The following is a 27,873-nucleotide window of genomic DNA, read 5'->3' on the forward strand; positions in this document are numbered from 1 at the left end:
GAGGCAAAATCGGATTAATTTTATTGTGCTTTCACTTCATTTATATTGCATTTAATTCATTATAGTTGCATTTGTAACCTGTTGCACAAGCATGAAATGGTAAAATCAATCAGGTAAAGCTTGCATTCTGAAAGCTTAGCATTATTTGTGAAATAGAAAGTATTCAGGATTGCTATATCAGGGCACATATCGGTCTTGATGTAGAGAAGCATTTCTTCAATCTGTAATAAAGATAAAAATAGCATCAAAGAAGAATGTCAGTTTTCCTCATTTCCATCCCTCCTGAAGAAGCTGACTCATGCTGGACTGTCTCCCCTGGTATCTCCCTGTGTACTCTAAGAATCAAAACGGGATCGTGACTGGACTTTCTGGATCGCAAGGTCCAATTTCAGAGTTTCTCAGGGGAGTGTCCTAGGCCAAGCCATCTTCAGCTGCTTCACCAATGACCTTCTTTCAATCATTAGGTCAGAAGTGCGGATGTTCGCTGATGATTGCGCAATGTTCAGCACCATTTGCCACTCCTCAGATACTGAAGCAGTTCATGTCCAAATGCAGCAAGACCTGGACAATATCCAGGCTTAGGCTGACAAGTGGCGAGTAACATTTGTGCCACACAAATGCCAGGCAATGACTGTCTCCAACAAGAGAGGATCTAACCATTAGCATTGCTCCACCGCCCGCCCCCCTCCCGCCCCCCCCCTCCACTATCAACATCTTGGGGTTACTATAGTCCCGAAACTGAACTGGACTAACCATATAAATAATGTGGCTGCAAGAGCAAGTCACATTCTAGGAATCCTGCAGTGAGTAACTCACCTCCTGACTCCCCTGTTGGACTTTAACCTGGTGTTGTGAGACTTCTTACTGTGCCCACCCCAGTCCAACGCCGGCATCTCCACATCATCCCCAAAGTCTGTCAGGAGTGTGATGGAATACTCCCCACTTGCCTGGATGGGTGCAGCTCCAACAACACTCAAGAAGCTCAACACCATCCAGGACAAAGCAGCCCGCTTGATTGCTACCCCTTCCACAAATATTTAATCCCTCCACCACTGAAGAACAGTGGCAGCCATGTGTAACATCTACAAGATGCACTGCAGAAATTCACTAAGATTCCTTTGACAGCACCTTCCAAACTCATGATCGCTGCCACCTCTAAGGATAAAGACAGCAGATACCTGGGAACACCACCACCTGGAAGTTCCCCTCCAAGTGTCTCACCATCCCAACTTGGAAATGTATAAAGTAAAGTTTATTTATTACTCACAAGTAGTCTTACATTAACACTGCAATGAAGTTACTGTGAAAATCCCCTATTTTTTCATTGTTTTTCATTGTTTTTTCATTGTTGTTGGGTCAAAATCCTGGAACTCCCTTCCTAACAGCACTTGTGGCACTTAGCAAGGGGGGAGGATCTTATTCAATTCTATAGTCCAGCTTGCAGACACACATTAGTCTGGGTCACCTTTTACGAATGGTAGTTTGCTGGAGGGCCGGGTCCACCCTTTGCCAGGAAAGTTTGAAAGTCAATATCCTGAGAATTCATAGAATCCCGACAGTGCAGAAAGGCCATTCGGCCCTTCGAGTCTACACCGACTCTTTGACAGAGCATTTGACCCATCCCCACTAATCCCCCTAACTTATGTATCTTTGAATGCTAATGGGCAAGTTAGCATGGCCAATCCACCTAACCTGCACATCTTTGGACAATGGGAGGAAACCGGAGCACCCGGAGAAAACCAACACAGACACGGGGAGAACGCGCAGACTCCACACAGCGACCTGAGCCGAAATTGAATCCGGGTCCCTGGCACTATGAGGCAGCAGCATTAACCACCGTGCCGCCCCAAAGAGGGGAGAAAATAGGGTTGACTTTCTTTTTAGCAAAAGAGGCACCTTTTATCCATCATCCCGGTGCTATCAACTGCGTTTACGCATCTCACGAGCCATTCGACAAAGTTCGAATATGCCACAGCAGCCTGTCATCATCGCGTCTTGACAGATGGTCCTCTGTACAACAGAGAAGAGAAAAGCCTTAGAAGAGCAGCCAACAGAGCAATCTGAATACTGAGCCATCCATTCAGAATGATAGATTACTAATCGGAAGAAGTCAGGCTTTGGTCACTGAGGGATCTTTCCAAGCATTCAAGGTAACTCGGAGAGCAGAAAGCGGATAGCAGACTGGTCCCGGGGGGGGGGGGGGGGGGGGGTTGAATAATGGTTGGAAAGATGGTCTAGTGAGTCAGTGAGAGGAGACTCGGTGTTGTACCCACCTCCCAACTCTTAATTTGCTGATCTGAGCTGATTTTGTAGAATGTGGGAAAACGCTCTCCCATGCTGTAGCTGGTGATGGAGGTTTACCACAAGGAGGTTGTGAAGTGACAAGAAGCCATTTGAAGTTATGTTTTCAATGTGGGGGTGGCAGGAGGTGGAGACCGCCAGAGTGGAAACATGACGTGTGCGGCCTGTGGGGGGAATGAATTCAGCAGGTTGCAAAATTTAGATGTTCTGGCAGCAGGTCGCGATGCAGAAATGAAGTAGGTGACATGTTTTCAATGTGTCAGGCCTCACTCCTTCCTGTGGCGGGTTCATTCTCAAAGTTCATTTGTGTGCCATGAATACTCATTAGTGTAAACTTTTTTTAAAAAGTCCAACTTTCAAGAAAATCCCGACACGCCTGGGACACGTTTATTTATGATGTGGAGATGGTATTTGCTACCAAATAAACCTGTTGGACTTTAACCTGGTGTTGTGAGACTTCTTACTGCACGTTTATTTAAACATGGTGCGCACACCACTTTGTGTGGTTGTACCTGAGGTCAGCAGTTTGCAGGGAGGGGAGCAGGAGAACAGCAGCTTGCATGGGGCTTGGGATGGGAAGGCGTGGGAGAAGTGTGGAGTGTAGTCAGCAATATGAAGGAGTGGAGGAGGGATTTAGGGAAAGATAATGGCTCAGGGGCCTGGAGGAGTGGAATGGGAAGGCCCAGCATCTTTGGTGTGGTGGTGGGTCGGGGGCTGGGGGGTAGGGGGTGGTGGGGGGGGGCAGGGAGCGGTGGGACAGGGGTTGTATGGGTTGTCAGTCAAGGTAACAAAATGAGTCTCCAAAAGGACAGTAGTATTATCGAAATGTGTGTCTATCTCAGGACATTGGCTGGCAGAGTTCCTTCTATGGTTTTGAGTTCACCGAAACCATTTTAATTATCCCCATTGAGAGTAATCACGGACAATGTCCCACAGGAAGGAAAGTCAACTGAGAGTGACGTGTACAACACAGGAAATGAACATGAACATTCAATAAAGAATGAGGGAAAAAAACCACATAGTTTCCTCCACCGTAAACTCCTCTACAATGATCAGGTTGTGCCAATCATGAGGCTTAGCTCTCTGATTGAACTAGTCTCAACAAGTAATGATGAGATACATATGAATAAAGTGTAACCAATGTATGTGAAATATTTACGCGAAATTTGAATTTGATAAACACCCCCTGAGCTCACAATACGCCTTTTGTGAACAGCAGCGGAGTTGGGCAGGAAAGTTGTGGTTGTGATGATGAGTCTCCCTCTTTGACCAGGAGCCTGTCCACCGTGTGTGTCGGCCGTATCGGTAGTTCTCGTCTCTGAATCACAAGTTTCTGGGTGTAAATTGACTTGAGCATAAATATTTGAATTAACTGAGTGAGTGCTGTACTGTCAAAGGTTTCAGATGAAATATTACACCAAGGCCCTATTTGCTCCCTCAGGTGGATTTAAAAAATCTCACAGCACTATTTTGAAGAAGAATGGGTGACTTAGTCCTGGGGCAGAATTTTACTGCCACCTGCCTTGCAGGGGAGAGCAAAAATACCTTGTGTGGTCTTCCCACTACCCTCCCGCCTGCCCCATATCTGTCTGATACTTAACTGGGTGGACGAGGCCTAGGGCCCACTTTTGCCCCTATTCAGGCCCTTGAGTGCTAATAATTAGGTCATCAGCAGGTCATCTTCCTTGGGCCTCAGGCGTCTCCCTCAATGCCCCCTTTCCACACCGTGGAATTCCCCCAAGGTTTCTTCCCCTCACCCCCACTCCCCGTAGGGGCTCCCTCCTACCAGGCAATCTCCATCAAGATGCCCGAGCCCCTCTCCCCAACCTCTTAGCCTCACTGACCGTCCAAACCATGAGAGCCCCCCAAACCATGAGAGCCCCCCACACCTACATGGTCCTGGACACAGGGACTTGGAATCTGAAGACTGCTTGTTGTCGCTGCAGTCCTGGCCACTGTTGACACTAACACTGCTGGGGTTGCATACTGTCCAGCAGCTTGCTAAGGCAGGACTTTGCCCAAGTGTGGGGTGGAAATCCCATCTCCCAGCAAATTAATTGGAATTATAGGAAACAAGGAATTAAAAATGCCTGCAGGACTGCTGTGATAAACAGGAATGTGTTCCCCACCGAACCATGGGATGGCAGTTTGCGGAACTCTAAAGAACCCTAACCTTGCTGTCCAATATTGACCCCTCAATCAACACCACAAAACAGGTTGTTCAGTCATGATCACATTGCTGTTGTGGAAGCTTGCTACATTTACAGCAGTGAGTGGTTGTAATGTGCAGGGATGCCAGATTTGTGAAAGGCGCTATATAAATGCTGGTAATTCTCGAAGCCAGCGGCAGATATTCTCCTGGAATCAAAACTCTGAGGGTGGAATCTCATCTACCGATATCTGCTGGCCAATCACAGGCCAGTAAGAAATTTCGGCCAGGCCAGAAACTGATAGCCAAGTTCCGCACACACGAGGACGGCCTCAACCGGGATATTGGGTTCATGTCACACTATTTGTAACCCCTGGTTACAGCTTGCCTGGACCTGCAGAGTTTCACTGGCTGTCCTGTCTGGAGACAATACACATCTTTTTAGCCTGTCTTGATGCTCTCTCCACTCACATTGTTTATATCTTAAAGACTTGATTAGTTGTAAGTATTCGCATTCCAACCATTATTCATGTAAATTGAGTCTGTGTCTTTATATGCCCTGTTTGTGAACAGAATTCCCACTCACCTGAAGAAGGGGCTTGGAGCTCCGAAAGCTTGTGTGGCTTTTGCTACCAAATAAACCTGTTGGACTTTAACCTGGTGTTGTTAAGCTTCTTGCTGCAATCACGGGCTGGCACCCTTTGCGCTCAGCAGCGCCCTAGTGGGAGGCTGTGGCTGCTATTGGAAGGACAGGCACCAGAATCCCAGGATTGCAGAGTGACCCCGGCCACAGGTAAGCAATGTGGGAGATGGGAAGGGTTCACGGAGTATTAGTTGTGGGGAGAAGGATTGGGGGGGGGGGGGGCGTTGGCAGCAAGGGCTGGGGATGGCTCTCAATGGGCCCTCCAGAGTGGTTAGCACTGCTGCCTTAAAGTGCCAGGAATCCGGGTTCAATTCTGGCCTTAGGTGACTGTGCAGTGTTCTCCCAGTGTCTGCATGGGTTTCCTCTGAGTGCTCCGGTTTTCCTTCCACACTTCAAAGATGTGTGGGTTAGGATTGCCCATGGTAAATTGCCTCATAGTGTCAGTGGGATTAGCAGGGTAAATATGTGGGGTTACGGGGATAAGGCTTGGGTTGAATTGTTGTCAGTGCAAGCTCAATGGGCTGAATGGCCTCCTTCTGCACCGTAGTGATTCTATGATTCTATGACTACCTTCCGAGTGTCCAGTCTCTCAATCAGGCAGTGAGAATGGAGTGGGGCCGAGGCTCATGCATGTGCGGTTAGTGGATATTAAAATCATCCGTTCCTTTTGCCACTGCATCTTTTCCTTATACTCCACAAAGAATAAATATAGAGGGAGATTCCCACACTCCTGAAACAATGGCAATAAGTACCAGAACACTCGGTGCAGAGATTCCTGACTGGCTGAGCAGTAAGTGGACGGGGGAGACCATTGTCCCGACCAGCTACAAGGAATTCAAATACAGGTTGTGGGAATCAAAGCAAAACGCAGTGACCCAGGAATATCTTGCAATAGAAAGATCTGTGAGGGGGAGAAAAGCTGTGGAAAAATGACAGCAGATCATGGGGAAGTGGTGGCCTAGTGATATTATCGCTAGACTATTAATCCAGAAACTCAGCTAATGTTCTGGGGCACCCGGGTTCGAGTCCCGCCACGGCAGATGATGAAATTTGAATTCAATAAACAATATCTGGAATTAAGAATCTATTGATTACCATGAAACCATTGTTGATTGTCGGAAAAAACCCATCTGGTTCACTAATGTTCTTCAGGGAAGGAAATCTGCCGTCCTTACCCGGTCTGGCCTACATGTGACTCCAGAGCCACAGCAATGTGGTTAACTCTCAACTGCCCTCCAAGGGCAACTAGGAATGGGCAATGAATGCTGGCCCAACCAGCGAAGCCTATGTCCCATGACTAAATAAGAAAAAGAATAATATCCACCTACCTGGATGCCATATGAAAGGCGCATGTGAGTTCTCAGTGCAGTCATGCCACCAGGCAACCAACCCAAACAGCAACTCTCTCCATAAGTATTGGCTAGATAGCATGGCATGAAAACTGGGCAGAAGAGACCGCAACAGCCTGTGAAAAGAAACATAACTCTCATATGTTTTTTCATTCCCGAGATTCATCCACTGTAACCTAGCAATACAACAGTGATGTTCTCAATTAATAACCTGTGGTGGGACTTTCCAACTGATGCACCTCAATGAGTACCCGGAAACAAGGCTTTAGAACTGAAGGCTTTAATACATTAACAATGAAACTACTAACACAAATTCACCCGTTCAGACTGAAGGGGTCCTGCCGGAGCAGGGGGTCTTATACCCTGCCACCGGAGGCGGGACCCCACTGGAGTGTGCCATGATAACACTTAGGACAGGTAAACACCCTATCCCAACAACATAGTACAACCCCCATAACAACAACACCCTAGCCCAACAGTAACACAATAACAACCCCAGTGGTGAACCAACGATGGTTCACCACATTCACCCCTCCTTTAGGAACCAAAGGTGGCGGGGTGGATGAAAACAGACAATGACAAAAAAAATAACAGGATTCACAAGTCCAGACGGTCTGGAGGACCACACCGACGCTGCGATCTTCTCAACACCGGTTGCGAAACCGGAGCAGGTGCTTGCGGTGGCTCTCTCAAAACAACATCTGGCTGTCCCCTCAAAGACTCCCGGGCCGGCCGGCCCTGATGAGGCGATGGTGTAGGGGATCCTGGAACGTTTGGTGGTGGTGGTGGTGGTGATGATGGTGGCGCCGATCTCCGAGTCTCAGGCAAGCTGTACCTGGGAGTAAAAGTGTTATGCACTGGTCCCGGTGCTGACCGCGCCACGTCTGGGGAAGTAATGAGGAGTAGTGGATCTGTGACTGGGGGAATAGGAGCGACAGGAGTTGCTACGTCCCCTGCGGGCGCCAGGTCTCTAATGGAGACAGTGTCCTCTCGCCCGTCAGGATATGCCACATAGGCATACTGAGGGTTGGCGTGGAGGAGTTGGACCGGTTCGACCAAGGAGTCGGACTTGCGAGCCCTCACATGGCGCCGCAGAAGGACGGGTCCTGGGTACGTCAACCAGGCTGGCAATGAGGTCCCCGAGGACGACTTCCGAGGGAATGAGAACATCCTCTCGTGGGGAGTAGCATTGGTTGCCGTACACAGGAGGGAGCGGATAGAATGGAGCGCAGTTGGAAGGACCTCCTGCCACCGGGAGACTGGAAGGCCCTTGGATTTCAGTGCCAGTAGGACAGCCTTCCAGACTGTAGCATTCTCCCTTTCCACCTGTCCGTTACCCCTAGGGTTGTAGCTCGTGGTTCTACTAGAGGCAATCCCGAATGAGAGCAGGAATTGCCTCAAGTCGTTGCTCATGAACGACGAGCCCCTGTCGCTATGAATATAGCAGGGGTACCCGAACAGGGTAAAAAGCTCACTGAATGCCTTGATGACGGTGGCAGTCGACGTGTCCGCACAGGGGAAAACAAACGGAAACCGGGAAAATTCGTCTATTATGTTAAGAAAATAGACATTCCGATCCGCTGAGGGAAGGGGGCCCTTAAAATCTACACTCAGCCTCTCAAAAGGGCGAGTGGCCTTGACCAAATGTGCCTGGTCTGGTCGATAAAAGTGTGGTTTGCATTCTGCGCAAATCCGACAACTTCTAGTAACTGACCTGACCTCCTCCACCGAGTAGGGTAGGTTGCGGGCTTTTATGAAGTGGTAGAGTCTGGTGACTCCAGGATGACACAGATCATTGTGGAGAGCCTTCAAGCGGTCCTCCTGCATGATGGCGCATGTTCCGCGCGAGAGGGCATCCGAGGGCTCATTGAGCTTCCCTGGACGATACATAATATCGTAATTATAGGTGGAGAGCTCAATTCTCCACCGCAAGATCTTATCGTTCTTGATCTTGCCCCTCTGCGTGTTACTGAACATAAACGCCACGGATCGTTGATCCGTGATCAGGGTGAACCGCTTACCTGCCAGGTAATGGCGCCAGTGTCTGACTGCCTCCACAATGGCCTGAGCCTCCTTTTCCACCGCTGAGTGCCGAATCTCTGGGCCTTGAAGGGTGCGGGAAAAAAACGCGACGGGCCTGCCTGCCTGGTTTAGTGTGGCGGCTAGGGCGAAGTCCGATGCATCACTCTCCACCTGGAAAGGGATGGATTCATCCACCGCGTGCATCGTGGCTTTCGAGATGTCGCTTTTCAAAACCTTGAAGGCCAATTGGGCCTCCGGCGTAAGTGGGAAGGTCGTGGACTTAATGAGCGGACGAGCTTTGTCCGCGTAGTTGGGGACCCACTGTGCATAATACGAAAAGAACCCGAGGCATCTCCTCAGTGCTTTCGTGCTAGCGGGCAAGGGAAGTTCAGTGAGTGGGCGCATACGGTCTGGATCAGGGCCAATGACCCCGTTTTCCACCACGTATCCGAGGATGGCTAACCTATGCGTACGGAATACGCACTTCTCCCTGTTATAGGTCAGATTCAGGCGAGATGCAGTGCGTAGAAAGTGTTGGAGATTCGTGTCGTGGTCCTGCTGGTCATGGCCGCAGATGGTGACGTTATCCAGGTACGGGAAGGTAGCCCGCAACCCGTTCTGGTCCACCATTCGGTCCATAGCACGCTGGAAGACCGAGACCCCATTGGTGACACCAAATGGAACCCTGAGGAATTGGTATAGACGACCATCCGCCTCAAAAGCCGTATATTGTCGGTCCTCTGGGCGGATGGGGAGTTGATGGTAGGCGGACTTAAGGTCTATGGTAGAAAACACTCGGTACTGCGCAATCTGATTGACCATATCAGAAATGCGCGGGAGAGGATACGCATCCAGCTGCGTGTATCTATTAATGGTCTGACTATAGTCGATGACCATCCGAGGTTTGTTCCCGCTTTTGACTACCACGACCTGCGCTCTCCACGGACTAGCACTGGCCTGTATGATCCCTTCCTTGAGGAGCCGCTGAACCTCAGATCTAATAAAGATCCGGTCCTCAGCGCTGTAACGCCTACTTTTAGTAGCGATGGGCTTGCAGCCAGGTACCAGATTTTTAAAAAGGGATGGTGTCGTGATCTTCAGGGTGGATAGATTGCACGCGGGGCGCTTTGGGCAATTTGGAGGCTGCGGCTGGTTCCCTACTGCCAGTGAAGGGAGTGGCCCACCGTACTGTAGGATCACACTCCTCATGTGGGCCATAAAGTTTAGTCCGAGGAGAATTGGCGCGCAAAGGTGAGGTAGCACAAGGAGCCTGTATTGCTCGTAAACTGTGCCCTGTACCTCAAGAGTTACCATACATCGTCCTTGGATCGGTACAGACCGGGACTGTGATGCCATGGAAATTGTCTGTTTGGCAGGGAGAACCCGGAGTCCACACCTTTTAGCAGTTTCAGGGTGTATGAAACTTTCGGTGCTCCCACTGTCAAACAGACAATTCACAGTTCTGCCACTAACCTTTACCTCCATCATAGAATGTTCCAGTCTGTAATGCCTGGTCTGATCCAGAGAGATCGACGCCACCGTTGGCCCCTGGGCGTCACTGCATGCTGCCGATGTGGATGCTGAGGACCCCTGCTGGTCGCTGCTGCATGCTGCCGATGTGGATGCTGAGGACCCCTGCTGGTCGCTCCTAGTCGTCGTGGACCATGATGGCCGCCCCCATGAATCGCATGTGGCCGAGGGCTCCAAGCGCAGCGACTCCTGGTGGTCTTCCTCCTCCTCTGTCTGCCACGATGGCGCCGTCCTGAGATCGCACGTGGTCGGACCTCGTGGGTACTGCAGCGCCGAAAGAGAAGGTCTCCGTTCTGGAGGGTTACAAGCTGCACTGCCGTTTTTAGGTTTGGACCTGCAGACTTTGCCGTAGTGGCCTTTTTTACCGCACTGGCTGCAGATTGCCGTTCTTGCCGGACACTGTTGCCGTGGATGCTTGGCCCCACCGCAAAAATAGCATCGCTGGCCACCTGGAGCTGCCGCCGTCGTCGAATCGATCTGGGAGCGCGGGTTCGCGGGGCGAGGAGGGAGCAGAGCTTGCTCCAACCACGTTGACTGCACGTGGTCCTCGGGGTACAGCGCCAAGCTCTTCGACGCCGCCTCCAACCTCACGGCCATCCCCATTGCCTGGGTCAAGTTGAGTTTCCCCTTTTCTAATAATTTAAGTCTGATGTACGAGGACCCTACCCCTGCTACGAACGCGTCTCGGGCGAGGTCTTGCATGTACTGCTCGGCGGAGACATCCTTACAGTCACAACCCCTGGCAAGCTGCAGGAGTTCATTGGCGTAGTCTTCTATGGTCTCGCCCGACTGCCGACGTCGTGTAGCGAGGAGATAACGAGCGTGAATCTCGTTGGGTGGCGTAATGTACCTATTCTTTAGGAGCTCGACGGCACCCTGGTAAGTGGAAGCTGCACGAATGGCTAGGTAAATCGTGTCGCTTACCCTTGCGTGGAGGACCTGGAGTCTATCACTGTCTGTAGTGATAGCTACCGAGGCTGCCAGGTAGTCCTCGAAGCACTTCCACCAATGTTCGAACGTGTTAGCTGCACCGACCGCACGTGGGTCCAGTGTCAGACGATCCGGTTTTAGGATCTGTTCCATATTCTCAGTTAATGTATTAAATTGATGCACCTCAATGAGTACCCGGAAACAAGGCTTTAGAACTGAAGGCTTTAATACATTAACAATGAAACTACTAACACAAATTCACCCGTTCAGACTGAAGGGGTCCTGCCGGAGCAGGGGGTCTTATACCCTGCCACCGGAGGCGGGACCCCACTGGAGTGTGCCATGATAACACTTAGGACAGGTAAACACCCTATCCCAACAACATAGTACAACCCCCATAACAACAACACCCTAGCCCAACAGTAACACAATAACAACCCCAGTGGTGAACCAACGATGGTTCACCACACCAACCTCTCCCACAGGTAGCATCTTCCAGTCCTTCCAGAGTCAATGGCGATTAAATTGACTGCAGGAAAACCCACTGGGGCAGGACTGGAAAGTCTCGGCCCTCGAGTCTGTGACTTTGAATCCCACCTTGCAGCCTGAGGATTCAAATTCAGGTTTACAAATTTGAAAATAATAAAAAGCCTGTATCAATTGTTAGGGCCTTAAATGTAATTTATATTTTGATTTTTTTTGGGTGTGAAGGAAGGTTTTATTTTCATTTAGAGGTTTTTGTGAACTGGGTGCCGGGAAGTCCTGGGTCCTCTTTGCACACATGCATTTCTTATGAGGTTTGACAACTCTGAAAGTAAAGAGATGGGTTACCAATGGATTATTAGATTAGTGAGGTTAAAAAAAAGGACAGAATTTTCCAGCCAGCCCTGACAATGGGATCTTCCAGTCCCGTGGAAATCAATGGATATTTGAATGGCTCGCTGTATCCACTGTAAAGGAACCTGTCGTGCGGGGTGGGGGTGGTGGGCTGGAACTTGCCAGTTATTATTTAGAAAAAAAACGGGCTGTTGCATAGCAACAGGGGTCCAGAGGCACATTGGAGAGATGGGGAAACACAGAAGGGTGGGTAGTTAGTGTGTGTCCGTGTCCCAGAGAGCGCAGACAGAAGGTCTAATCTCTCTAATAAGGAATCCTACAAGTCTGCTGGGGAACTGAGTTCAGGGAACTCATGTGATTTATCTGAAGCTGAAGTAATAGTGAGTTTAGATTGCGGTTTTTGGGCGTCTCAGGAAGAGACCCGGCTGAAGAAAAGGATCTAGTGAATGCTCAGAAATTCACTGGAGGATAATTGTTTGAAGCTCAGTTAGCCCATGAAAGAAACTTTGGTGTTGAGACAGCGGTAAATCTTCACTGGGGATTTATGTCTGTCAGGGCCCCTGAGATAAAAGGAATAATGGGAATTTGAATCGTTTTCTGGTATCTGTATTGAGATTTTTCCAACCTTTTTGTCCAGAATAATATAATTGATTTTTTCTTCTTTAAAAAACACTTTATTCTTTGCGTTAATGGTAAACTAGCAGACTCTTGTGAATGTGTTCAGTAACTGACCTCTACGATTTCTAAAAAAAAAACAAAGTTAAAATCGAGGTTTCACTCTGGGATCTGACTTGTCCAGTTTTAATATCAACTGGGATCATAAAGCATTAAAAGTCATAAAAACCCAAATGCTTCACTCATGCCTTTCACAGAAAGGAACTTGCTGCCCTTTTCCAATCTGATTTTTATCTGATTCTAGACCCACACTGATGTGGTTAACTCTCAACTTCCCATTGAAGCGATCGAGCAAACCATTCAGTTGTGTCCAAACTGTTAAGAGTGCACAAACAACATCAGCTTATGATGCCTTTTAGGCACCAAGAAATGACTAATAAATCCTGATCTTGACAGTGATGACCAAATTAATTAACAAAATAATTGCATCATAATGAGAGCAAATGTCTTTCAAATCTCTGCCGTGATGCTTTGGATGGAATCTTGTTGAGGCTTTAAGGGTTTCTCTTCTGGCTGGAGAGCTGGTGAGAGACCCACACTGCCACTTTTCAGGAGACCCACTGAAACCACAAGCCAATCAGGCAGTAGTGAGGCCAACAATGGGTCTTCCCTGGAATCGTGATTGTTATGGTGGAAGCCTCACCTACTGAGAGCTGCTGACCAATCTGAGGCAGGAGCTCTTGTGCTCAGCGGTATCACAGGGAAGGCCGTAGCTTCTACCGAAAGGCTAGGCACTGGAGTACCAGGACTACCGAGTGACCCAGGCCACGGGTAATGTGGGAGATGGGAGTAGGGGGTGAGGGGAATGGGAGGTGAGGGGAATGGGGGGGGGGGGTGAGGGGAATGGGGAGTGAGGGGAATGGGGGTGAGGGGAATGAGGGGGTGAGGGGAATGGGGGGTGAGGGGAATGGGGGGTGAGGGGAATGGGGGGGTGAGGGGAATGGGGGGTGAGGGGAATGGAGGGTGAGGGGAATGGGGGTGGGGGGTGGGATTTGTGGGGAGAAGGATGCAGGGCAGTTGGCAGCAAGGGTAGGAGGCAGCTCTCAATGGGCGAGTCCCTTCTGGATGTGCAATCTCATGATAAGGCATTGGGAATGGACGGGAATGGAGTCAGACCGGGGTTCGTTCATGCACAGTTTTGCGGAGGCAGGTGGGTATTTATATCGTCAGCTGCCTCCACTGAAGTGGGTCTTGGTAGACCAGGAGTGTGAAGCCTGGAATGTGCAGATTCGACCAGGTGAGGAACAGGTCTGAATTTAGTGGGTTATTATTTGTTTATCCAAAGTTAGGGTTGGAGAGTTAAGATAGCGCTTTGGATAGGGTCCGGGGATATCTTTGGCAGAGGTCAGGTGCTCTTTGGGATTGTTAAAATAGGTATAAATGTGTATAAAAAGTGCAGAAACTCGTTAACATCGAGCAAGGGGGCACGGGGCACAGTGGTTAGCATGGCTGGTTCACAGCGCCAGGGACCCGGTTCAATTCCCAGCTTGGGTCACTGACTGTGTGGAGTTTGCACATCCTCCCCATGTCTGCATGGGTTTCCCCCGGGTACTCCAGTTTCCTCCCACAGTCTGAAAGATGTGCTGGCTAAGTACATTGGCCATGCTAAATTCTCCCTCAATGCACCTGAACAGGCGCCAGATTGTAGAGAATTTTCACTTCATTGTTAATGTAAGCCTACTTAATTAAGTTCAACTTATTGCAACTGTCAACTGATCTGGCAAAATCAACTATGCAAACTGTCAGAAGCACCTGTCAAAGGGTCCAGTCAGGATTGTCAAGTGGACCTGTCAAAAACCACTGTCAAAAGGAGCTGCCAAGCTGTCAAGGCATTTAAATAACCTTCCCTTTAAACTTTTGAAAAAATTGTCTTGGAATGTTAAAAAGAAAATTGTTACAATGAGTACAGGGATATAGATTGGTGTGGAGGGTAGGGGAGTTATAGAGTGGGTAGGAGGCATGAGGTGGCATGGATGAGGCTTGGGATATAGGTTGGGGCTGAAGGGTGAAGGCTGGAAGAATGTTTTTGCGAGTGCACAGAAGCTGACCTTCTACCCAGCAGCCTCCGCACCCAGTCCCGGGTCAGTAGGCCCAATGTTTTATCCAACCTGAACTCCCGGAATGAAAATCCCAATTTCCAGACCTCGTTCTCCCGGGTCAGGTTCACAGGGCCATGAAATATCCCGACGTTGCGCTTCCAATTCAAGGGTGAAAATTCGGGCCCTAGTTGCGGGTTTGGCAATGCTCTATCCAATTGCCCTCTTTGACCTCATCCAGGCGGCCACTATACCTATGTTAGTCTTTGATTATGATTGTCAACGGGTCAAACAGTTAACACGCAGAAAGCCAGTTACTGTCCCCACACATGTGCAAGCCCAGCAAACCCCCTCCCTGAAGGACATGCGGCCAGTACGAATTAGGAACAGGAGCTGGCCATTCAGCCCCTCCATTCATTAAGGTTGCGTCTGATCTAATTGTGGGCTCAACCTGCATGAATCAACGAATTGGACATTGACAGGGAATCAGATCTTATGGACAAGGCTCAATGAGCAGCCGGGGGGGGGGCTGGATTATTTTGATTTGTGCCCTACATCTGGAAGGACGAAGAAACCTTCAATTAATTCATGTGCAATGTGGACCAGATTTGAATCCAGATCTCGGGGATCAAAGTGGGGCAAGCTAACACCGCACGCCCTCCGCCTCCCCCACCCCGAAACACCAACCAACCCCACCACATCACTCGGCCTAGTCATACCACAGGCATGGGAGAATGGAAACCAGATATTTTACAGAGCTGGAGGGACATTCAATGCTGGACTAGCAAAACAAAAGAGGCAAATAATTGTAATTTTATGAAAAGAAACTGAAGCATGCAGCTGTTCACTGAGGACTTCCTCTTTATCGCTGGAAGTGAAAGCTCATTGATAGTTTATTTCGACCCAAATGCTCCCAGATTAGAAACTGCACATCAGGGAATAGGCGGCAAAGGAAATGCCCATCTTATCCGTTACCTCATAAGGTATGTAACTGTCATTAACTATTCAAAATTAAGATTGTTATTTCCCAACTTCACAATTAGAATCATAGAATTCTACACTGCAGAAGGAGGCCATTCGGCCCGTTGAGTCTGCACCGACCACAATTGGGCGGCACAGTAGCACAGTGGTTAGCACTGCTGCTTCACAGCTCCAGGGTCCCAGGTTCGATTCCCGGCTCGGGTCACTGTCTGTGTGGAGTTTGCACATTCTCCTCGTGTCTGCGTGGGTTTTCTCCGGGTGCTCCGGTTTCCTCCCACAGTCCAAAGATGTGCGGGTTAGGTTGATTGGCCAGGTTAAAAATTGCCCCTTAGAGTCCTGGGATGCGTAGGTTAGAGGGATTAGCGGGTAAATATGTGGGGGTAGGGCCTGGGTGGGATTGTGGTCGGTGCAGACTCGATGGGCCGAATGGTCTCCTTCTGCACTGTAGGGTTTCTATGATTCTATGAATCCCACCCAGACCCTATCTCCATAACCCCATGCATTTACCCTAGCTAGTCCCCCTGACACGGGCGTCAATTTAGCATGGCCAATCAACTTAACCCATACATCTTTAGACTGTGGGAGGAAACTGGTGCACCCGGAGGAAACCCACGCAGACACGGGGAGAATGTGCAAACTCCACACAAACAGTGACCCAAGGCTGAAATCAAACCGGGGTCTCTGTTGCTGTGAGGCAGCAGTGTTAACCACTGCGCCACCATGCTGCCCAATAATGACAATTTGCATTTATAGAGCACCTTTAGCGTGTTAAAATATTTCAAGGCACTTCACAGGAGTATTAAATCAGACAAAATGTAACACTGAGCCACAGAAGGAGATATTGAATTAGAAACCAAAGGTGTGGCCACAGAAATAAGTTTATGGAATGTCTTGGAGGAGGGAGAGGTAAAGAGGCTGAGAGGTTCAAGGTGCCGTGGGCGGCACGGTAGCACAGTGGTTGGGCGGCACGGTAGCACAGTGGTTAGCACTGCTGCTTCACAGCTCCAGGGGCCTGGGTTCGATTCCCGGCTTGGGTCACTGTCTGTGTGGAGTTTGCACATTCTCCTCGTGTCTGGGTGGGTTTCCTCCGGGTGCTCCGGTTTCCTCCCACAGTCCAAAGATGTGCGGGTTAGGTTGATTGGCCATGCTAAAAAATTGCCCCTTAGTGTCCTGGGATGCGTAGATTAGAGGGATTAGTGGGTAAAATATGTAGGGATATGAGGGTAGGGCCTGGGTGGGATTGTGGTCGGTGCAGACTCGATGGGCCAAATGGCCTCTTTCTGTACTGTAGGGTTTCTATGATTTCTATGATCTCCTTTCCAAGCACTCTCAGCTCTGATAGAACATGGTTAGATACAGGAAAGTGTCTCAACAGGATAATGAACCAGCATCTTCAGCTGTCTAGTGTGACATTTTCCATTTCAGTGAAGAAAAATAGACTTGACTCCCAACAATTGGGGACTGATTCAAGTCCTGGAGTTCAAAGCAGACAGATGAGAGGTCCAAAATTTGGGGTGTTAAATTTCCATGTGTATTATAACAGAGGTTCTGCAGATGTCCTGGCGAAATGGTATTGATATCACTTCTCCAGAATTTTCAACAATTGCCCGTAAGGTCGGGTTGTATGATTGAAAGAAAGTACTGGTAACTCAACCGATCGGTTTATTAAGTGTCATTGGCCAAAGGCAAGTGTAGGAATAATGTTGGAGTGTCTCTTTAGTCTATAACATCTAGAATTAGGCAGCAGATCAATAGATTCTATGTCTAGCCCTTAAGACCAGGAATTCTTTTCCCATCTCACTCTTTCCATAAAATTTCCTTCAAATCCATCTTTTCATTCATCTGTGCCAATATCTCTTTCACTTTGACTCTGTATTAATTTTAGCTTGAAATGCCTTCGGGTGTTTCATTAGCTGTTGTTTGTTTCTTAAGTTCCCACAACCTTTTTCCCCTTCGAGGGATGTTGGGGGAGGATTAATCGGCTGATGATCAGCCTGCCATGAACATTCCCTCCATGACCAACAGATCCTGGAGTGGGACTTGAACACAGAGCTTCTGGCTCAGAGATAGGGACATTGCTTACTGAGCCACCGGACCTCCCGGGCAGCACGGTGGCACAGTGGTTAGCACTGCTGCCTCACAGCGCCAGGCACCCGGATTTGATTCCCGGTTTGGGTCACTGTCTGTGTGGAGTTTGCACGTTCTCCATGTGTCTGCGTGGGTTTCCTCCGGGTGATCCGGTTGCCTCCCACAGTCTGAAAGATGTGCTGGTTAGGTGCATTGGCCATGCTAAATTCTCCCTCGGTGTAACCCGAACAGGTGCCGGAGTGTGGTGACTAGGGGATTTTCACAGTACCTTCATTGCAATGTTAATGTAAGCCTACTTGTAACACTAATAAATAAACTTAAACTTATGAGGCTAATGTTGATATGTAACTGCTGTTGAGAGCATTTCTGGCTCTGTGTACAGGGTGAACTGAATTTGCTGCCATCTATAGATGACTGAGTATCTCTGGGATGCACCTTGATCAGTAATGCCACCGTGGTGTCTCACAGGACCACAGCTGTCTCTAATGGGTTAAAAAAGGGGGCTACAGAAGGCTGAGGATATGGCTGCACTATGAGGTGAAGGAATCACTGATGCACAAGAGGCCAGAATTGGAGGAGCACTGAATTCTCGAAGAATTGGAAGAGGTTCCAGAGGACTGCCCTTTATTCCTGGGAATGTTGTTAACTCAATCATCAAAGGATATTTTAATCAAGCCATATTTCTGCCCTTTTATTGAAGATCAAATTGGGGAAGAGATTGAACATAACATACATCCCCAGGACTGCCAATTTCTTGTAGAAAAAGCTCACCAGAACTTTTGGTTTCTTCCCTGATTAGAAGTTGATGGAGAGTCTGGTTTATAAAGGCAACTTCAACTCAACTTGCTACAATTACACAATAAAGAATGAATTGATCAAGAGACTTACAGATAGCCATATCATCACAGATGTCACATATTCCTGAACTCCATTGCCCACCCGCTCTGATGGCAGCTCCTGGCTGCTGAATAATTACAGTCGTTGAAGTCATGTTTCAGAGTGCTGGCACAATGTCCTTAGGCAGAGGATGAGAGATTCAGGCAGGCTGCAAAAGAACCCAAGTTATTATGATGAGTAAATCCCCCCGAACGCTGTCAATTAAATCTCATTTTGAAAGCAAAACAGAGAGAATTTGCAAGATGGGCTAACGGCCTCCTTTTTTGCTGGAACCGTTCGATGTAACTTACTTCAGACCTGAATGTGCCAGGTTTGATCACCTGTGCTGTGTTAGGTGATCTACATGAGATGGGGGGGAATTCTTCCGTCTTGCCCACCACGGGAATCGGAGCTGGTAAGGGGGGGGGCAGACCACACAAAGGACTATTGACCTTGGGTGGGATTCACTGGTTTTGGGGTGAGCGCAGCCGGAGAATCCCACCAGAGGTTTGCAGCTGTGACCATGAACACCAGCATCGACCTGTTGGTCCAAATGGCCTCTTTCTGTGCCATACATATTACGTAATTAAGGGTTTGGTAGGAAAACAATCAGCCTGGTTTCCCATTTCTATTCCACTTGGATCAGGCAAGGACATAATGGCTGTGATTCTCCCATCGCGACCCACAACTTTTCTGGTGGGTTGGGGTGGGAGATGTGCGCCGCCGGCCTTGTTCCGGGATTTGCGCATGCGCCAGGAACAAATGCGCATCTCCCAGAGCCGGCGAACAGTTGCCGGTCAGACCACGCTGGAAACTGGCGGGAAGGCAGGTAAGTCATTTGAATCTTTTTTAAATGTATTTTAAATATGTTTAGCAGTTCATTATCAGGAACTTTCGGGTCCTGATTGAATCTCCCATCCCACCAGGAGTATTTCATTCCCCACGTTCAGGGAACTAGCGGGAGACCCCGCCGGAATGAAGGGGGGACAATCGGGGACCCCCAGGGGGTCGGGCGGCAAGGGGGTGGTGCCCCCTGGGCATGGGCACCCTGGCAGTGCCAGCCTGTCCCTCTGGCACTGCCCAAGGGGCAAAGTGCCCATGCCAAGGGTGGACCTTGGCACTGCCCACCGGGCATTGGACAGTGCCAAGGGGGCGGGACCTACTGTGGGCAGGATATAGAGGCAATTGGTGGGGGTAGGGGTCCTACTGCCACTCTGCAGACAGGATCGGTCTGGGATGGAGGGAGAGAGCAATTGGGGCAGGCTGGGTTCGGGGGGGGGGGTGATCTGCTGGGGGGTTTCTGCCTCCGGAGGAGTCTGGCCCCGGGGGGGAGTCAGTGGGGGGTCTGCCGGGGTGAGGGGGGGCGGGGGGATCACCACTGCTGGGGGTGGTGAGCTGTATATCGGGGCACTTGGGCCGTGGGGGGGTCTGGAGGGGCAGCATTGGTGGGGGTCCCAGGCTGGCCAGCGATAAAGCTGGCCAGTAAATGGGGAGTCTGACAGATCGGAGCCACTGCGCATGCGCAGAGTTCCAGAACTGTCAGACTCCAGCGTGAATAGGCACCCCCCCCCCCCGCCCCCCACCCCACCCCACCTCCCCCCCAGGTTTTTAATGAGATTCATGACTGGGACCTCTGGAGAGTATGGAGTGGGGAGATTCAGGTGAGAAGCTGAACTGACAAAACAGTCGGGATTTAGAACAGTTTTCCCGCCAATTCAGCACTTTTGGGAGAATTGCGGCCAATATTCCAGGCTTGAATACTTTGCCAGTGCTTATTGTTTGGGCGAGTACATGCAAAATAACTGGGGGAGTTATCAGTTGACATCAGGGACAGAATTTTCCCATCTTGCCCGCCACGGGAATCGTAGCGGGCAGGACACGGACCATGCAAAGGTCCATTGACCTCGGGCGGGATTTTACGGCCTTGGGGCGAGCATGGTTCGAAAATCCCAGCCCAGGTGTTAGTTGTGGCTCAGTTGGTCGCTTACCGATGTGAGGTGAGCACAAGATCTATGTTGACACTCAAGTGCTCCACTTAGGAAGCATTGCACTGTCAGATGAGATGTTAAACTGAGGTCCTCTCAGCTTTCTGAGGTGTATGTAACAATTCCATGGCACCATTTAAAAGAAGAATAGAGGCGGGGGAGCAAATATTTCCCTGGCCAATGTCACCAAGCAGAGTACCTGGCCATAAAACCAGAAAATGTAGGAGCAGAAATAGGCCATTCAGCCCATCGAGTTTTCTCCCACATTCATTGCGATCATGACTGATCTGATATGATAATCCTCGACTCCACTTTCCCGCCTTATCCCCATAACCCTTGATTCTCTTATCAATTAAAAATCTGTCCATCTCAACCTTGAACATGCTTAATGAACCCAATTTCTGCAGCCGTCTGCGGTAAAGAATTCCACAGATTCATTACCCTCTGAAAGAAGAAATTCTTCCTCATCTCTGTCTGAAATGAATGACCCCTTACTCTGAGATCATGCCGTCTGGTCCTAGACTCTGCCACAAGGGGAAAACACCTTGCTGTGCACAATTTGGCTGCCATATTTGCTGAGGTGCCATATGGGCAGGATATTGGTTCTGATAGTGTTTGGTTCTCAGAGAAAGAGACAGAGGGAAATGGTAACCCCCTCCTGTGGACAGGCGTACAAAGGTAAAGTCGCCAGAGTCCCAGATGACCATAGGCTGCTCTCCCCTTTGAGGACTTAACCTGAGGATCACCACACCTCAGGCGAGGGGCAAGGTTGAGAAAGTGGGGCCTTCATGAATAACCTCAGCAAGTACGGGAATTGAAGTGGTGCTGTTGGCATCGCTCTGTATCACTAACCACAGTAAGAGTTTTTACTGTGTTTACCCCAGTCCAATGCCGGCATCTCCACATCATCACTAACCAGCCAACCAGCCAACCGAGCTAACCGATACCACCATGAGAGCCAATCCTGAATAAAATGGCCGACAATGACACTTGGTAGCTCCATTTGCTTTAATTGTGGCAGAACTTACCTTTCAAGGACTGCCCTCTTCAGTCATCAGCAAAGGTGTCTTCTGAAGACACCTCATCTGAAATGGCTACGTGTCCACCATCTTTCTTGGACAGAACTCTCGATTCTCAGAGAAGGGTCAGATATTTGCTGTCTTGAAACAACTTATTTCCTCAACCTTTATGGAACAAACAATTCATTGTGTGGTGACACAAAGAGGAACCAGCTATTGGCAGTTTTCAAATTATCTACATAGTGGACACAGGTGACGATACAATGGAAGGATTAAAATCAGGTAGAATGAGGGTGAAAGCACCTTTGGCCTCTCTGGCTATTACAGCAGGACATTCGTGCTTATTCCTACACCTTTTTGGACGTGTATGTGCTCTATGTTATTTATTTATGTACTACACATGCTATGTACTATTTATGTGCTACATAATGTTGTAATTTTACTATTTTGTCATGTTCAAAATAAGTAAATCAAACCATGTTCTGAATAACAGAATGATTCTGAATAGCAGAATGGTTGGAACGGTGACACAGTGGTTAGCATTGCTGTCTCACAGCACCAGGAACCCAGGTTCGATTCCAGCCTTGGGTGACTGCCTGTGTGGAATTTGTACATTCTCCCCATGTCTGCGTGGGTTTCCTTCCACAGAACAAAGATGTGGATCGGCCATGCTAACTTGACCCTTAATGTTCAAAGATATGTATGTTAGGTGGGTTAGCCATGGTAAATTTCATTTTCCTTCTTTCCTGGGATGTGGGTGTTGCTGGCTAGCCCAGCATTTGTTGCCCGTTCCTAATTGCTCTTGAGAAGGTGGTGGAGCCACTTTCTTGAGCAGCTGAGCTCCATGTGGCATAGGTACACCCACTGTGCTGTTAGGGAGGGTGTTCCTGGATTTGATCCAACGCCGGTGAGGAAAGTTTCCCCCTGATTCCCACTGAGTTCAGTTTTACTTGGGCTCCTAGATGCCACACTGGGTCAAATGCTGCCTTGAAATCAAGGGCAGACACTCTCACCTCACCTTGTGCCCTTATAAATAAGAGTAGGCTGAAATTGTGCTTGTCGGGTGAGGGGGTGCATGTTTGGACAAAGTGGCCCCAATTTTACCTCAAGGAAAGAAGTCCCATTCCTGGATTGAAAGTGAGTCCTGAACTCGCAAGGTGGGACTGCAGAGCCAATTGGAAAAGGCCGGCACTGGGACAACAATCCAATTGAGGATGGCAGGCTGCTTATCAGACTCACCATTGCAGACAGACAGATGGCAGCCTGCCATTCTCGGTGCCATCAAAAGGGGCAGCTGCTTCTGAGGAAGAAGAACAAGCGAGCACTTACATGCTGAGGCACCATGCCAGATAAGAAACATTTTCAACATTTCTGGGCCAGGCAGGCCTTCAGCTGTGGCCAACCATCCAGTGGCAGCGTGGGAGCAATGGTTGCAGCCATTGTTTCCAGGTGGCTCCTCAGTGGACCCTGGAGGAGCCCAAAATCGAGGCCCACCCTTGGGAGGCTGCTTCAATGTACCTGGTGTTCTGTACACGTGTCAGGATTATGCTAAGGCTGGCAGAATGCCAGCGGGGGCGTTAAATGGTTGTTAAATGAAGTAATTGGCTGGCAACCTCTGGTCAGGAGTTGGCTGATCCACGACTGCTCCTGCTTCTGGGAATATCCCCCTCAATGCCTTCCACTGTCATTTTATGAGCCCCTTTCCCAGCCTGTAGCTCTGTAAATGATTGCCTGTAAAAGTGTGTGAAGATTGGCTTTAACTGCGTCCTTCACAATTTAGCCTTCTGAAATGTAACAATATTTCCGATATAACAGTTGTGACTACAGATCAAGAAATACTCTGTAGGCTGTAAATAAATCTGGAACCCGCTGACCATGTAACTGTGGAAAATATAAGAGCAAGAGTAGGTCATTCAGCCCTTCAAAACTACCCTGCCATCCAATAATCCAGCAATTCAAATCAAATGTTAAATGAAGAATGGAACTTACAAGTTTGAGAGAGTCGTAATGAACCAATACTCTGAGCAAACCAAATCTGGTCACCAAAATACAAAGGAGACGTTCAAACCATCTGTAATACATGGTGCAATAGGAATAAAAGTTAAATCTGCTGCATTATATCTCAGAGAGATGCAGGTTTAAATTAGTCGAGACTAAATTTGAACTAATCTCAAAGAAACCATCTCAGAAAAACCAAACACTTCACAGGTTGCTGAAGCAATCAGATGGCGTGATGGGGGGGGTACATACCACATCCTGACCACTCGCTGTGTGAAAAAAAAATTCTCATGTCTTTGTTTCCTTTGCAAAGTATTTTAAACCCATGTCCTGTTTCATGCACGGGAACAGTTTCTCCCTTTATCCACAATTTCACAAATTAAATATCTACCCCCCCCCCCCCCCACCTCCTGCATCCCCCCCCCCCCCCCCCCCCCCCCAGTGTCTTTCGGGGCAGGAGGGGAGAAAATTTATTAATAAAGAAATAAGTTTGGACAATTCTATGCGGATTTTGGTGGAACATTATCTTGTTCTAATCATTCACGACAAAACGTGAGGAAGGTTCTCGCTCAGATCAGGGAGTTCTCTCCAGCTGATCGGATCCTGAGCTTGTCTGAAGTATCTCTCACACACAGGCATGTGTGGGGATCACCTGAAGCCCAGCTGCCCCTCCAGAAGTACATGGAGAGACAATGAGCCCCGTCACTTGTCCAGAACAAAGGTGGAGGCAGCGAGATGATGACAAATGTTTCCCAAGGTGTGAGCCTTGGCTCTGTAATCGTACTCGAGTCAGGAGATTTTGCGTTCAGGCCAAGTTCCTGAAAGTTGAGCACCGTAACCCAGTCCGGCGCTTGGGTACAGAAAACTTAACCATGTTATTCCTCATTCTACTTTTCTTCGACAATTCTTATCCAACTCTCGAGTCAGATTTTCTGTCTCCTTTTCTGTGTCAGCATTTACTCTCCTGTCCATCATTTTATCCCCCCTTTCAAACTTTCCCCACTGCCTTAGCCTTCAGTGTTCTTTATGCATTCTCATTGCATCAATAAAAGTTAACTTGTTCCTGTACCATACTACAGCTCCCTTTCCATTGTGTGAGGGTTATAACTGTCCTCCCACAGCAAGCCTCCCTCCTGATCACGTACCTCTTATATCTTACCATATCGTCCTACATTACTACAGTGACTATACTTGCAAGGACAGGTGCAGCATTGAATTAGATACAGAGTAAAGCTCCCTCTATACTGTCCCCATCAAACACTCCCAGGACAGGGACAGCACGGGGTTAGATACAGGGTAAAGCTCCCTCTTCACTGACCCCATCAAACACTCCCAGGACAGGGACAGCACGGGGTTAGATACAGGGTAAAGCTCCCTCTACACTGTCCCCATCAAACACTCCCAGGACAGGTACAGCATGGGGTTAGATACAGAGTATAGCTCCCTCTACACTGATCCCATCAAACACTCCCAGGACAGGGACAGCACAGGGTTGGATATTATTTCCTTCAGTTAAATTGTTGAATTGTTTTTTGTTCCTTGCTGTGGTTTTGTACCAACAAGGAACTGTTTTGAATAATATCCCTCACTGTGAGTCCAGTGAAATTCAAAACCAGTTCCCAAATATGCAAAGATCACATATAATCCACTACACTTGGAGTTTGCAGCTTCATGTCCCACTCAACTGGGGACCTTTATGTTTTCAGTCTAATGCTCTTCCAATGGGGCTCTTTTCATAGAAATCATAGAAACCCTACAGTACAGAAAGAGGCCATTCGGCCCATCGAGTCTGCACCGACCACAATCCCACCCAGGCCCTACCCCCATATCCCTACATATTTTACCCACTAATCCCTCTAACCTACACATCTCAGGACACTAAGGGGCAATTTTAGCACGGCCAATCAACCTAACCCGCACATCTTTTAGCCATCATTGAAAGCTAACGATGTGTATTGAACCCAGGCCAGGGCTCCAAAGACAACCATGTTAACCATTGCATCATCACACACACAGACAAAGCAGCACCCATCGCAGGGATTGGAACCCCGGACCCACAGATTAAATGCTTTACCGATTGAGTTTTCCAGACTCTCGGTTCTTTCTGTAAGGGCTGCATTGGTACTGAGTTAATTAGAGCCTTAGAGTGATAAAGGTATACAGCACAGAAGAAGGGCCTTTAACCCATCACGTTTTCACCGGTTAAAGACAAACAACCAACTATTCTAATCCTATTTTCCAGCACTTGGCTCATAGCCTTGAATGACTTGGTATCTCTAAATACTTCTGAAATGTGATGAGGGTCTCTGCCTCTACCACCCTTTCAGGCAGTGAGTTCCAGACCCTCTGGGTGAAATAATTGTTCCTCACATCCACTCGAAACCTCCTGCCTCCCAACTCAAATCTCTGCTCCCTGGTGATTAGTCCCTTCATCAAGGGGAAAAGTCTCTTCCTGTCCACTCTATTTATGCCCCTCATAATTTTATACATCTCAATCATATCCCCATTCTCGTCAGCTCCACAGAAAACAACCCCAATCTATCCAATCTCTCTTCATAACTAAAACTCTCCAGCCCAGGCAACATCCTAATAAATCTCCTCTGCACCCTTTCCAGTGCTATCACATCCCTCCTATAATGTGGATTTCAGAACTGCACACAACACTCTAGCTGTGGCCTAACCATCATTTTATACAGTTCCAGCATAATCTCCCAGCTCTTAAACTCCATGCCTCAGCTAATAAAGACAAATATACTGTATGCCTTCTTAACTATTTTATCCACCTATCTTGCCACCGTAAGAGATGGCTGTACATGCACACCAAGGTCCCTCTGATCCTCGATGCTATCGGCTTTCGGGCCATTGCTTTACCAGAATTGGCGAGAGCACCTTTGGACTCAAAGCCAAAGAGTCAACCATAATCCCAGGGACAGATCACGAGTCCCCTGATCCCAGCTGGAGAGTTTCCCAGTGATTATGAGGCGAGTCCGGGCTTGGCTTGGATGAAATTCCACTGCACTGGAAAGTTGTTAACACTTTTGGAACTTTATTCCAACATCAGCTACACCTTGAGCACAGGACGATAGAAGCTGGGGAGATGTAATAAAATTAACATCAACCTTGGATATCAGTGGTCTGAGAGCTGCCAGATGGTGAACACTGTGAGTGAAATCACACGTTATTAAACTACAAAAGGAGTTTCAATGGTAAAAAGAGCTATGATTTTTTCTATGAATGAAATGACTTACCTTCCAGAGCAAGAGTTATCTCCGTTTGTGCGAACACCCCAATCAAACAACTCGAAGCAAGAAATTGTGGAAGTGAAAACGGGAAGTAAAATCACAAGCACTTAATATTAGTAAGACCCATGAAATGAATTGATCAATAATAGTGTAACAGAATTATTGCTGACTATGCATACGCATACACATGTTTTAAAACACACGCACGGCAGCACAGTGGTGAGCACTGTGGTGGACCTCAGTTGTGCCTTTGTCCTATATGGACCACGGTTGTGTGTGTTTGACATACCTGGACACACCCCCTTCCAGTTTGGTTCCTCCCCTCGGCACCTAGTATAAAGGTGGCTGCCTCCTCCCCCTTGTTCAGTCCAGGGTTGGTTATTTGTTGGGATCTGCTCCTGATTCTGTTGTGAATAAAAGCCTACACTTGTATTGGCACACCGGTAGTCTTTCGCCTTATTGATAGCGCATCAAGCACTGCTACCTCACAGCACCAGGGACCCGGGTTCGATTCCCGGCTTGGGAATTCACTGTCTGCGCGGAGTCTGCATGTTCTCCCCGTGTCTGCGTGGGTTTCTTCCGGGTGCTCCCACAGTCCGAAAGATGTGCTGGTTTGGTGCATTGGCCATGCTAAATTCTCCCTGAGTGTACCCGAACAAGCGCTGGAGTGTGGTGACTAGGAGATTTTCACAGTAACTTCATTGTAGTGTTAATGTAAGTCTACTTGTGACACTAATAAATAAACTTTAAACATTAAAACACAACAAAAAAAAGGTTAAAAAGCATCTAAATGCAAATATATTGAAATCACCAATACCATCAATTGGATAGATTTATCTAATGATGTCTCAGGGATATGTTTCAGTTCCGTGATAAAATTTGCAATTGCAACGCCAATCATTCTCTTGGAAATCACATTGACCGCACATAGAGCAGCTCCTCAAGTCATTGATGTAAGGTAATAGCATCGCTTCTGTAAGGGGCACCAACTTTCGCTCAACTTGCTCAGGGCTGGAGATTCCCAACTGCCCGATATTTTCTAAAGCATTTCCTTTTCTATTTTCTTAACCTTGTCTTCCTGTTTTGGTTGGTTTGCTCAATTAATGTGTTTTTTCAGGGCTTTATATTCGCAGAAGGCTTATTAAGCCACGTAACCTGCTGCATTTCCTAACATACGCTTATAATGTTTCCCGGAACTTCATGTTTGAATCC

The 27,873-nt window shown here is 48.4% G+C and overlaps 1 protein-coding gene across 3 annotated transcripts; it reads right to left on the reverse strand.

The window, feature by feature from the left end:
• On the reverse strand, positions 1-26,922 carry LOC144508948 (PLAC8-like protein 1). Of its 3 annotated transcripts, none has more exons than XM_078237160.1 (6): positions 26,668-26,922; positions 23,411-23,492; positions 18,430-18,586; positions 6,422-6,558; positions 1,897-2,010; positions 1-221 (listed from the first exon to the last, which is right to left on the reverse strand). In XM_078237160.1, the coding sequence occupies exons 3-5, from the start codon at positions 18,530-18,532 to the stop codon at positions 1,921-1,923; spliced, it is 330 nt and encodes a 109-aa protein (XP_078093286.1). In that variant the 5' UTR covers positions 18,533-18,586; positions 23,411-23,492; positions 26,668-26,922; the 3' UTR covers positions 1-221; positions 1,897-1,920. The 3 variants fall into 3 exon arrangements, with proteins under 3 accessions (XP_078093286.1, XP_078093287.1, XP_078093288.1); XM_078237161.1 differs by lacking the exon at positions 26,668-26,922 and adding an exon at positions 26,291-26,508; XM_078237162.1 differs by lacking the exon at positions 23,411-23,492 and having other exon boundaries at positions 26,668-26,920.
• Positions 26,923-27,873: the final 951 nt, after the last annotated feature.

This window comes from Mustelus asterias, chromosome 21 (assembly GCF_964213995.1).
Source record: "Mustelus asterias chromosome 21, sMusAst1.hap1.1, whole genome shotgun sequence".
Classification (NCBI taxonomy): domain Eukaryota; kingdom Metazoa; phylum Chordata; class Chondrichthyes; order Carcharhiniformes; family Triakidae; genus Mustelus; species Mustelus asterias.

Bases quoted from the DNA above. Each gene is read 5' to 3' on its own strand.
- LOC144508948 (XM_078237160.1), bottom strand. From the start codon at position 18,532: ATGACTTCAACGACTGTAATTATTCAGCAGCCAGGAGCTGCCATCAGA. The intron at 6,559-18,429 runs GTAAGTCTCTTG...TTCTTTTCACAG, and splicing joins CTGTGATGATATGGCTATCT to GCTGTTGCGGTCTCTTCTGC. The intron at 2,011-6,421 runs GTAGGTGGATAT...TCTGTTGTACAG, and splicing joins GCCTTTCATATGGCATCCAG to AGGACCATCTGTCAAGACGC.